Below are 13,064 nucleotides of genomic sequence, written 5' to 3' on the forward strand. Positions count from 1 at the left end.
GTGAGAGAGGGAACACAAGCAGGGGAGAGCTGGAGAGGGAGAAGCAGGCTCCCTGCTGAGCAGGAAGCCCAATTTGGGACTCGAACCCAGGACTCTTGGGATCATGGCCTGAGCTGAAGGCAGATGCTTAATGACTGAGCCACCCAGGTGCCCCTGGATTTCTTTTTTTAAGGTCTTAGGGCAACCATAAATATTTTTTGGTCATCAATTCTTTTCTTACCTATTATTGGTTGAATGTTGTTTTCCATTACAACAATGAACCGATGATAGATTCGTATTGCCACATCGCTAAGAATCTGTCTGTATTCTGAGAGGTCAAAATTGGTCAAGCAATTCTTATTCTGATGTGGACTATTAAGCTTCATGAATTCCTGAAAGTAATGTGAGCATATAAATATTAGAATGATACTGACATGTAGGAAATTAAATCACTACCTCTATTAGGGACATTCCAACGAGCGTCTATACTTTAAAACCCAGCGTCTGATTCTATGAAACGAGCTCTGCATGTCTGTGGTACTGCTTATTCTCTATAACTGTTGCCATATTGCCTCCTCACCCTACAAATAGACACCTCCCCCCACCCCCTGCCCTGCACCTATACCATACAGTGCAGAACAAATCCCATGGAAGCTCATCAAAAAAAGACTGCAAAGCCACAAAGGAAACACACACCTGTAAGAGGCCAGGAGATGCAATACAAGAGATTCACGACTTAATTATTATAGAGCATAGATCAACCTGAAATATTTTAAAATGTGTATTAGGGACTAAACATTTATGATGTCGGAGCCCTCTCCTCCAGTGTGGCTCTATTTGAAGACGGAGCCTGTGATCAGGTTATTCAGATCAAATGAGGTCCTTAGTATGAGGCCCTAATCTGATAGGGTTAGTGTCCCTTTAAGAAGAGACACTAGGGGGGTACCTGGGGGACTCAGTCAGTTAAGCATCTGCCTTCAGCTAGGGTCATGATCCCAGAGTCCTGGGATCAAGCCCCATATGGGCTCCCTGGTCAGCAGGAAGCCTGCTTCTCCCTCTCAAGCTCCCCTGTGCTTGTGTTCCCTCTCTCCCTGTCTCTCTGTCATAAATAAATAAAATCTTAAAAAAACCCAAACAAACAAAAGAAGAGACACTAAAAAGCTCAGTCTGTCTTCTTCTACACCTCATGCCCCAAGGAGAGGCTGTGAGAGGGCGCAGCAGTGAGAAGAAGCCATCCACACGCCAGAACAGAGCTCTCGGCAGGAACCAGCCATGCTGGTAGGCTGGTTGAGGGTCAGACTTCGGGCCCCTAGAACTGTGAGAAAGTACATTTGTGTGGTTTAAAAGCCTTCTAGTCTGTGGTTTTTTGTGATAACAGCCCAAACAGATTAATATGATATATTCAACATGTTCAAAGAGGTAAAAGAAAAAGAAAGCATTAAGAAGAGGATATAATAATAAGAGGCAGAGATGAAAAAGAACCATTGAAATAGAAATGAAAATATGGCAATTAAAAAAAATTCAAGCAGGGAAAAGAATGCTTTTACATGGCGGAGAGGGCAAAGGAAGGGTCAAAAGATAAATGGTGTCGAATAATATCCTCTTCCATTAACGTCTCACACATGCCAGTTTGTCTTAAATGGACTGGGCTGTGCCCCCAGCTCCTTCTGGTATTCCTTTTAGTTGGAGATTGGATTATCTTTACTTACTTTTCTTCTTGTTCTATAGTACTAGTAGAGTTACTTTCATATTTTATTTTACTTTTCCTTCATTGGGACAATTAGTTATCCACCTGGAAGAAGGTATAAGGTAATTATCTCACACATCATGGGATAAATAACCACACCAGTTCTGGATAGATAAAAGCATAACTGTGAGCTCTAAATCTGAATTATAGATGTTCAGAAGAAAGTAAGAGAAGTTCATGGTCTCAGGGCAGGGAAGAATTTCCTGAAGACACTAAAACATATGTCATAAAAGAATAGGATTGGTATACCAAAATTCAGAAATTGTGTATAACGGACTCCATAAAAAAATTATAAGACAAACCATGGTTTATCCATGATATGTAAAGATCTCCTACAAATCAGTTAGAAAAAAAATTGCCTCTAAAGAAAATGGAGACTGATGTCAGTAGGCAATTTGAACAGAAACCCAAATGACCAATGAGCATGTGGAGTGACTTCTTTTTTTTAAGATTTTATTTATTTATTTGACAGACAGAGATCACAATTAGGCAGAGAGGCAGGCAGAGAGAGAGAGAGAGAGGAGGAAGCAGGCTTCCCTGTGAGCAGAGAGCCCGACTCAGGGATCGATCCCAGGTTCCCGGGATCATGACCCAAGCCAAAGGCAGAGGCTTTAACCTCCTGAGCCACCCAGGCACCCCTCTTTTTTTTTTTTTAAGAAAAGATTTATTTTATTAAAAGATTTATTTTACTTATTTTAGAGAACATGAGAGCAGGGAAAAGGGCAGAAGGAGAGAGAAAGAAAATCTCCGACAGACTCCCCGTTGAGCATGGAGCCCTACATGGGTTTCATCTCTTAACTCTGAGATCATGATCTGAGTGGAAACCGAGAGTCAGACACTCAACAGACTGAGCTACCCAGGTGCCCCTCCATGGAGTGAGTCCTCACCTCACTAGTGATCAAGTAATTGCAATTTAAGTCAACAAGGTATTATTTTAAACCAATGAGACTGGGAAATAATTAAAACGCGTGTCAATATCAAGTGTTGGTGAAGGGATGACACTGGAAACTTCATACACTGCTGGTGGGACCATTAATGGTACAAACATTTGACAGAGCAGTGAAAACCCTGAAAACTACCTTGTTATTTTAGGTCAGTGACATTTTGGTCTGTGAGGACTTGAAGGTGGAGAATTCCTTTCTGTTGGGAGCAGAGCTGGAATGGCAAAGAATGTACATACAGATTGTGGAGGAATGATCAGAATCCTGCAGAGAAAAGAGCTCCAAAGAAACAGTCATGTTAGTCTAAAGGTTGGATTTTAGAGTCCTGATACTGAAAACTTCAGAATGTCACAACCAGAAACAAACTTAAAAATCATCGTACTTTATTATCATTATTATGCTTTTATTAATTATTTTTATTTTTAAGATTTTATTTATTTGAGAGAAGGGGGAGGGGCAGAGGAGAGAGAGAAGCAGACTCCCTGCTGAACAGGGCTCATTCCAGGACTGAGGGATGGTGACTTAAGCTGAAAGCTTATCTGACTGAACTACCTAGGTGCCCTGTCCTCATTGATTTAAAACTCAAGGAAAACTGAGACGTACTTTCATGCCCAAGGTCCCGGCCTCTTGCTAAGTCTTCTGACTGTGACTTCTGTCTGACCAGTGATGTGAAGCTGACCTCCTGGCTCAGAAGGAATCTGGGAAGCTATCTGGAGCAGAGGCTGCCCCTGGAGCTGGGGATGTCCCCAACTGCTGTGGTGAGCTCTTGCTCACGAGGAAGTTAGAGACCAGCAGTCTGCACAGAACACAGAACAGGCAAGTGTCCCTACCTCTTCTCCACTGTACTGCTTCAGGCAGTTGAGGAAATGACACGTATTGGAAAGCCAAAAAGACAGCATCTCAAAATCATCTACATGTTCCTTTAAAACAAAACAAAACAAACAAAGCAAGAAAGACAAAGTTGGATCTGGTGACTCCTGGTGCCTTTGAGCCAAGATCACATGTATCTTACCAGTTTGGTCAGTTTGTGGCTTTTGATCAGAATGAATTCTTTTTTATTCACCAAAGACTTCACTCAATTTATACTATAATGATAAGTTCTTATGTTTATTTAGCGGGTTCTGGTTTGCAAAGTATTTCTGATGATGAAACCTCCTGGTAAAGCTAAGTCTGGGTCCTTGCTTTCCAGAGCTCACGTTCTGACGGGGAAGAACATTGTTCGTAACATCACATACGCAGGACATAATTAAATGGGTGCTGAGCTCCTGTACAGTGGTCCTAGACTGGACTCCAAACGCTCAGGGGATGCAAGGACGCTGGTGAAAGAGGGCAGCTGAGAAAGTCTCCTACGAGCGGGGAGAATGCTGTCCTTGAAGGAAAGGGCTGAGGGATAAGAGCTCAGAATTGAGGACTCTGCTGTGGAGAGTAGCTCTGCTTGTGGGGCAGCGGGAAGAGGCACAGAGAAGGTAAAGAGGTACCATGGTCAGAGGTAAGCGGGAAACTGGGAAAGTCCCGGCATTTGAAGGACAAAGTAGGAGTGTTTCGGAGAGGAGGGCCTAATGGTTCTATCTGCCAGAGGAGGATAAAAAAGAAGGGAAAACCATTGGATTTAGTAAGAGGAATCATTGTGATCTTTCTGTGGAGTGACAGGAGCAGAAGCCAGACTGCAGGAACCGGGGGAGCCTGCTAGTGTGAGCACGTCGGCAGTCGGGGTGGAGGTGGATGGAAAGGCATAGAGACTGTGGGGTATGTGGGCAGGTCCTGGCCACTCACAAAGGCAGAGGCCAGGGAGTCACTGGGGAAACGGAGACGGGAGATGCTGGTGGGAAAGGATTTATACTCTTCATGCCTACATCTTTTAGTTTCTAAATATTTAAATATTCCAGAGCAGCAAAATGAGGCAAATACTGTGTGCCTATAGCCTAGAAATGCACGTGTGCTCTAAAACCCATGGGTGCCCCTTCCAAGAGCCCTCTGGTGGCTCTTGTGAATATAGCGACCAGAAAGCACTCAACAACAGCCAAGTGTTAATTCTCTACTCCTAACTCCTGCTGAATGATGAATCCTCTCAGCGGGGCAATCTCACCCCTGAGTGAGTAGAGGTGATGGGGGTGGTGGTTACCAGGTTGTAGCCTTGGAGGTAAGGCCTTGAGGTCTATGTGCTGATCTTTAGCCTTGGGGATCCCTAACCGAACTTGTCTTTTCCAAACAGCTTGGCTTGTTTCCTTGGGCGGGCCTCAGACTTGTCTGAGGAATCCCGTGGCTCACCGAAGACGAGAGGTAAAGGATGGCCCAACAACGAATCCTTAAAGTATTCTTAAAGTAACCAAAATACCAAGGGCCAATGTCAAAGGCATTTCCTACCTTAACCACCTGCTTGATGCCATTGATGGTGCTGTTCATGAGGGACTTGACCATGCCAGCATCGTTCCGAGAGTCCGCGTAGCGCACACACATGAACAGGATGTGAGCCGGCAGCCCTGGGATCATGTTCACCACCACGCCGCGCGGCTTCAAGTCTGGAACAGACAGAGCTGATGAGGACTACGGCTGATAGTCAGCTCTCCCCATCAACTCTCCCCATACGGCCCAGGCCTTGTTTGCTTTTCTGTACTTGATACAGTGCCTGAATGCATGAGGAATTCAGTCTGGCAAAAATATACAGGTACCACCTGTTCCTCTTACTTCTCATTTGCCAAGTACTTTCTCTTTTTTAAAAGGCTGAAATTCAGACAGAATTTTTGCTTCTCCCTGGCCTGGAGACGTAGACTTCAGACCTCCAGTGTAAGGGAGGAGCCCCACGTCCACATCCCCGACTCCAGCCTCTAATGAGGAGGGTGGGATATGATCTCAGTGACTACATGCACCCCTTGAATCGGGAAAATAGACACACAATAATCCTGCAGAGAAAGCCTTGCTGGCCTTGAGCAGAAGAGAATGGCAGGGGGAGAGAGGGGAGAGTAAAGGGAAGAGAGAAACTTTATAGAATGAACTCAGGTAAGCAAACAAGAACCTCCCCATGGCTGCATTAAGACAGGGAACAAAGAGGCCCCACAGCTGTGCACCTTTGAGGGTAGAAAGGAAAGGGTCCCGGGGCTCATGTGCTCTGTGCGGGGATGGGGGTGTCACTTAGAAGAGGAAGTTAGGCTACACGTCAGTTTTCTACTTTAAGATCTTGAGATCAGCTGATAGAAAGAAAGTCAGCTTTTCTCCCTCCCACTGGAAAACCATGTGATTTTCATGGTGAAGACAGTCTATTAAGATTGGTTCTAAGACCACCAGCCCTTGAGTATGTATGCTGGCATATTCCTGTAACAGAGGTGTGGCTGGGAAGCCCACATCACATTGCCTGCAAATAAAATTCTCAGTGGAAATCAAAAGGAACAGGGAGCCACAGTTACTTCCACCATAGTTCCTGCACTAAGACACAAAAATAAGAGGCTGGGTCTTTTATCTGGGTACTATGATTAGACTTTGGAAGGGGTAAGGGCAGCACTTCTTAACTGAGGGTAATTCTGGCTCCCTTGGGATGTTTGGCAATGTCTGGAGATGTTTTTATTGTCATGACTAGGGGCTGTTACTGGTTTCCAGAGGCTAGAAGTCAAGGAGCCTACTTAATATCCTACAGTGCACAGTCCCCCACAACAACGACCAATTATCTGGTTGCCAGTGTGGAGGTTGAAAAACCCTGGGCTAGGAGAAGCAGCGGTCCCCACTCAGGATGGGAGCAATGAGTGACAGAGCAGACATTCAGAGTTCCAGGTGTCACTACCAAGAATGAGGTTTTGGATGAGCTTGTCCTCATCTTCCGTCTTGTACTCCAGCATTCCAAGGTACTCCCTGGGTCCTGAGGACAAGTGGCCATCATTGCCTACAGGCAGAGGCAAACAATCAGTTAGAGTCACAGAAACAACTTCTACCGGCTTTATAAAGAGCCTAGTCTGTCTCTCTCCACCCCATTCTGACTGGCTGGCACATGAACACGTGTGGCTTTCAGATAAATGAAACTTGACTAATCCTGAAGAACTCCTCTGGTAGTGAGTCATGTCTGCGAGTCTATCCATGAGTATTGCTGCTGCTGGGAAGCTGGAGTTATCCTTGAAGAGAGCCTCACGAGAGCCAGCATGAATCCAGCACCATGCGGATAAGACAGCCAACCAAGATATTGCTTCTCTCTTTAAGACACTGATGCCACAGTCAAGAAAACAAGATTCATGGAACAGTTGGTGAGCAAAGTACCAAACTGCATGACTCCAAGGGGATCTGTATTAGTTTCCGATGTGCTGTAACAATTTACCACAAAGTTAGTGGCTTAAAATACCACACATTTTCCCAGAAGACTGAAATGGACCTCCCCTGTAGGACTGAAATCAAAGTGTCCGCAGAGCTGAGTTCTGAAAGCTCTTGGGGAGAATCCATTTCGTACCTTTCTCAGTTTCCAGAGGCTACACCCCCCAGCTTATGGCCGTAACACTCTGACTTCTGCTTCCGTCACCATGTCCCCCTCTCTCTCTGCTTCCATTATCATATCACCTTCTTTCACTCTGGCATTCCTGCCGCCCTCTTATAAGGTCTCTTGTGATTGTACTGGGTCCCCCTAGATAACCCAGGGTAATCTGCCCATTGCAAGATCCTTAATTTAATCACTTAATTAAAAATCCCCTTTGCCATTTAAGTAACACAGTCACAGGTCCTGGGGGGTTGAAATGTGGACATCTTTGGGTGGGCCAGAGTCTGCCCTCTGGTTGCCAAAGATTCATGTCCATTCTGAGAGGAGACATGATGACAGAAACAGAGGTTAGAGAGTCAGAAAGATTTTGAAGATGCTATGCTGTTGAATTTGAAGATGGAGGAAAGGACCCACAAACCAAGAAATCTGGGTGGCCTCCAAAAGCTGAAAAGGCAAGGGAAAAGCTCAGTGGTTTGGGCCGCTGCCTTCGGCTCGGGTCGTGGTCTCGGGGTCCTGGGATCGAGTCCCGCATCGGGCTCTCTGCTCAGCGGGGAGCCTGCTTCCCTCTCGCTCTCTCTGACTGCCTCTCTGCCTGCTTGTGGTCTCTCTCTGTCAAATAAATAAATAAAATATTTAAAAAAAAAAAAAAAAAAAAAAAAAAAGACTCGAGAAGGAACATTGCCCTGACGACATATTGATTGTAACTCTCTGAAAACTATTTTGGATTTCTGACCTCTAAAACCCTAAGATGATAAATTTGTGTTGTGTTAAGCCACTAATCTTATGCCAACATGTTACAGCAGCTGTAGGAAATTAATACAGTGGCCAAAAGAATTCTTACAGAAGGAGATGGAACAAATGAAGGAGGTGGCACAGCAGTCAGGCCAAGAAGGATGAGAAGGGTCTGGTGGGTGAAAAAGAGGGTGGTGCAGGTAACAAGTTACCAGAACTTTCTTATTACTGTATGAGAACTTCTCCTGCTAATATACTAGCCCTGTTCCCTTGGAGACTAATCAAAGTAGAATGTCAACTGTCTTACTAAGCAGTACTGTTTATGTTAAGAATGGCGTCTGATTGGTACCCTGCATCTGGACTGGAAGAATAAGAAGGAAGCCGAACGATCCGATAAGCCCATTCTACTCTGGGTATTCTTGAGTGTGGTGACTTGTATCTGGGCATGTTCCTTGCAGGGACTCTGGCAAATGGCACCGATGGAGCATTCAGAAGATGTTGCCTTCCTACCAAGAGTCATGTGGCCGAGCCTAGAAACAGATGCTACAGCCTGCTAGGCCCTCAGGTGACAGGGTCCCTGCTGACGACTTAATGGCCCTCAGAGCCAGAGCCCTAGAGCTAAGTTGCTCCTGCATTCTTGACTCTCAGAAACTCTGCGTTGCTATGTGTGTGTTGTTTAAAGTTCCTAAATTTGGGGATAAGTTTGTTGTATGACAACAGATAACTAATACAGGAAGGGAAGCTAATGTACTCCACTTTATCCCCACGGAACTGGAGGAGGTAGTGGAAAGGCAAAGGAGGTAGTTTTGGAGGCAAAGCGGGGCCGGGACTCAGGAACAGAAGTGAGGAGTGGGAGGTGGATTTTGGAAATCCTTGTGTTGAGATGGTAGTTCATTCATTCTTTCCAACAACAGGGACACAATGGGGCCTTGGGAAGGGCAGACATGGTCCCTGCCCTCATGGGGCAGAATAACATTTATCATTAATGATTGAAGGAGAAAGATCCTCATTTTGGTGGTGGGTATTTTGAGACTGAGGTGAGAGTGGGGAAAATAACTGTAAAGGAGATCTTAAAGAAATGAATAGAGAAAAAGGAACAGACAGTTAGAGATACAGCCTTCACTATCCAGGTTGGGAGGAAGAGGAAGCAATATGGAACCAGGATCAAGAGTGCAGAAGAGAGAAGTCAGAAAAGTTCAGTGACTCAGAAGCAGACGGAAGGTTGTGAGGGCATTCGAAGTGAGAAGTTTGGTCAATGTTCAGGACTCCTGTCAGCTTCTTAATTCTCTACTTCTTTCTTGTAACAAAAATAGAGGTATTGATCCTACGTAACTGGGAGAGGAAGAGAATTTCAAAGCAGTTATATTGGAAACTTGTTCACAGTTTCATTTCTACTGGGGAAGAGTTAATAGCAGATGAGGTTAGAAGTATTCATTACGGGGTGTCCCTTACAATTCCATGAGGGCATCTGCAATTATCTGAGGGCTGATGAGCTATCCTCTGACCCAAAGGATCTTTGCATTGGCCCATCATTGAGTCCCAACCTGCTCCCTCACAAACCGTCCTCGGTGAGAATCGTTCCTTCGCCTCTCAAAGACTCTGGACCACTTCAGGAAACAAACAATGCTTGTTGACCTTATCTGATAGTTCAAAAGGCAGGAAAGGGAATGTTATTTTTCCTACCCTTTTCAATCGTCTTGGTTAGAGCCTTGACTTGATCTTGTAGCTTTTTAATCACTCTGTCCTTCATGTCTAACTCTTCTTCAAGATCCTACAGAAATCAAAAGAAACAAAGACATTCGCTTAGAAGCATTTTAATCTGTGTTCTGGTAACAGCTTCATTAACATACCACCCACTTCACTTTGAAGGACACATCGGTTGTTTTCTAAAGTCAGCTAGACAACCATCACCATCATCTCATTCTGGAACATTTTGGTCACATCACAAAGAAACGTGTAACTTGTTCCCCTAGTCCCTTCCAGTCCTTGGCAATCACTGATCTACTTTCTGACTCTGTATTATTGGCCTCTTCTGGACGCTTAACATAAGTGCAATCATAAAATGTGTGCCCTTTTGTGTCTGGCTTCTTTCACTTAGCATACCGTGTTCAAGTTTTATCAGTTTCAAGTATGTATCAGCCCTTCATTCCTTTTTGTGGCTGAATAATATTCCAGTGTAGAGATAAGGCATATTTATCTTGATCTCTTTTTCCCTTAATGAAGTAACGTCCATAATAAAGAATTGAAAAATACAAATGTGTGAAAACAGGTTCTCTGGATATCAGAAACTTGAGCCAGAAAAATTGTAGAGATTTGGGTCCTGGCATTGCGTTTCCTTCCTGATAAGGGGATGCCCTTGCCCATGCAGAATTTGGCTCAGGAACCAGTGGAGTCCTGGATGCCTACAGATATTTCTTAGAAAGGACAGAGTGTGTAGGTTCTTCCTGAATTCTGAGGGTTTTGGCTCAGAAAGGATCAGGTTTCTGAGATCCAGCAGTACCTGGCACTCAGTCACTACAGCCGAGGGGCCCCTGGAGAGTCTCGGCACCAAGAGAAAATGCTGTTTCTACGCTGTGACCACCTCTCCCCTGCTATGGTTCTGGGTCTCCGGCTAAACATGTTAGGAACTTTTTCTGGCCTCACAAGTGGGGGTGTGGGTACAGTTTCCTCCCTCCTGTTTCAGTCCATCCTAAGATGCTTCTAATAATAACAGTCACTAGTTGATGAGAACCAGGAGGAAACCACTGTTCATGTTTTGATTTATTTCATTCCTTTCTTTTGTTCTAATATGGCACATACACATTTTATGAAATTGGGGTCATACTGCATATAAAGTTTTAAATTCTGTATTTTTCTCTCATTATACTGAAGACACTTTCCCATGTCATTGGCCATATATGCCAACTGTCATTTTAATACCTGTCATATGATACACAAGAATTTATTCTATCCACTATTGTTGGATATACAACCTTTTGCTATAATTAATAACATTATGATGAACACTCTGAAAAAAATCTTTATTCACATATCTAATTACTTAGGATAGTAAGATATTAGAAATTGCATGACTGAGTCAAAAAGAATGTGATTCCCAAGGTTCATGATACTTGCTTCCAAATCACCCCTGAGAAAGTTGATGCCTATTTCTGTTCCTGGAAATCATGTGTGAGGGTACCCTGCAAGGCGTTTCCAGCAGCCCCGTAAGATCTCTATTACTTGAGGGGCAACAATAACATCTAGTTTTAATTTTTCATTTCTTTGATAAATAGTGAGATGAACACTAAAAGTTTTTTTTCCCCTTCTTTAAATTTTAAATTTTTTTTTTTAATTTTATTTATTCAACAGAGAGAAATCACAACTAGCAGAGAGGCAGGCAGAGAGAGAGGAGGAAGCAAGCTCTCCACGGAGCAGAGAGCCCGACGTGGGGCTCGATCCCAGGACGCTGGGATCATGACCTGAGCCGAAAGCAGAGGCTTTAACCCACTGAGCCACCCAGGTGCCCCTTTTCCCCTTCTTTAAATAAGGATTTTTCTTTGACTCAAAAGTCATGTCTTGGGCCAAATAGTGTCTCCTCAAAAAATTCATGTCTACTTAGAACCCCAGAACATAACCTTATTGAGAAACAAAGTCTTCACAGTCGCAATTAAACTGAGGATCAATATGAGGTCATCTAGATTAGGGTGGGTCCTAAATCCAGTGAGATTCTCCTTCTAATAGAAAAGGACACAGAGAGATACAGCCGTATGAAGGCTCAGGCAGAGTTCGGAATTACGCTGCCCCAAACCCAGGAATGCTGGGAGCCACCACCAGCGGGAAGATGCAAGGCGGGATTCTCCCCTAGAGATTTTGGAGGAGCACGGCCCTGTTTCACCTTGAATGGGACTTGTGCCCTTCACAACCGTGAGAACAAATTTTTGGTGTTTTAAGCAAGCCAATTTGTGCTAATCTGTTATGGCAGCTCTAGGAAACTAATACGGTGAAGTCCCTTTGTGGGCAAAACCCACCCCATTATACAGAAATTACATTCTGTTGTTGTATATGAATACAACACCGAGGTTACTCACTGGCTCGGGCATACGCGGTTGGAGGGAAAGTGCAGCTGTGGGCGTTCCCTGGCTCTGTGCACCCTGGCCAGGCCCTGCCTGGGAACAAAGCCAGGCACACAGAGGGCTCCTGAGGAGGCGTGCTGAGTGGGCTTCACTGCCCCCCTCTGACGCTGGAGCATCCGAAACAAACTCCTACAAACCCCACACAGCTCAGGGGCTGAGCTGCATGCCCACAGGGAGGGAGTGGACGTTCACGTGGGGCAAAACACGCAGCACCCACGACCCCCCACCTGCCCTCTCCCTGACTACCGGCTCCGGCTCCAGCTCCGGCTCCGGCCCCGGCTCTGGCTCCAGCCCCAGGGACGCGGGCTCCGGCGTGGAAGGCAGGACCACCTCCCCCCAAAGCTCAGCAGCCAGTTGCTTATCTGCCATGACCTGAGGAGGTTTCTGAGAAAGTTGTACCCCCCTCAGAAAAAGACGGTCATCATCTAGGTTCCCGGACTGGAATCTGTTACTTTCTGTTAAATGGTAAGCTCTGTGGATTCCTTTGGATATAATTACTCATCAAAGTTAAATCCTGATCCTGCAAAATAGGGTTTGACCCTATTGCGGTTTTCCTGTGAGACAAGAAATGGGGGGACCCTGACAACAGGGTGCGGGGCCTGTGGGTCTGTCCAGGCTGCCGACCACTGCCTGGGAGCCCTTCCCGGGTCACAGTCTTGGAGGCTGCCAGGCCAGGAAGGGGCCTGAGCATGTCCACCTCCCAGGAAAGCACCCCATCTGCCACTACGGTGCTTCCTAGTCCTGTGGGTTTCACATATCAATCACATCTCCAGAGAATTGCTGGGGACTGACTGAGAGTTCCCTAATTTGATGAAGACTTGAACAATTTAAAACGTTTGCCATCTACCATCATGATCATTTCATAGAGGAACATTTGGCTTGAAAAACTGCAGGGAGGGCATACCCCCAAACCAAGCGTGGCCCTTTAATGGGGGAAAAGCTTGCTGTAGACCAGAACATCGTCATCTCAGATGGTTGCCATCATCTCTCCTCTTATTGTCCCTTTACTCTATTGAACACTTTCCTGGTGTGGCCCATGAAAGTCCCCAAGGCTCCCTAGCAGAAGCCCACAACTCAGAGACCACCCATGTGCTGAGGTAAGG

The 13,064-nt window shown here is 45.3% G+C and overlaps 1 protein-coding gene across 5 annotated transcripts in view; it reads right to left on the bottom strand.

The window, feature by feature from the left end:
* MYO5C (myosin VC) overlaps window positions 1–13,064 on the bottom strand; it is a 93,277-nt gene that overhangs the window by 14,526 nt on the left and 65,687 nt on the right. For all 5 annotated transcript variants that reach the window (XR_006818753.1, XM_046009077.1, XM_046009076.1 and 2 more), the window contains 5 exons: window positions 9,533–9,620; window positions 6,440–6,538; window positions 5,032–5,186; window positions 3,498–3,587; window positions 221–371 (listed from right to left, as the gene is read on the bottom strand). Coding sequence is in view for 4 of the 5 variants with exons in the window: in XM_046009077.1 (XP_045865033.1) it covers window positions 221–371; window positions 3,498–3,587; window positions 5,032–5,186; window positions 6,440–6,538; window positions 9,533–9,620 (583 nt within the window). In the remaining variant the exon portion in view is untranslated. The remainder of the gene's footprint in view (window positions 1–220; window positions 372–3,497; window positions 3,588–5,031; window positions 5,187–6,439; window positions 6,539–9,532; window positions 9,621–13,064) is intronic.

Source organism: Meles meles, chromosome 6 (assembly GCF_922984935.1).
Source record: "Meles meles chromosome 6, mMelMel3.1 paternal haplotype, whole genome shotgun sequence".
Lineage (NCBI taxonomy): Eukaryota > Metazoa > Chordata > Mammalia > Carnivora > Mustelidae > Meles > Meles meles.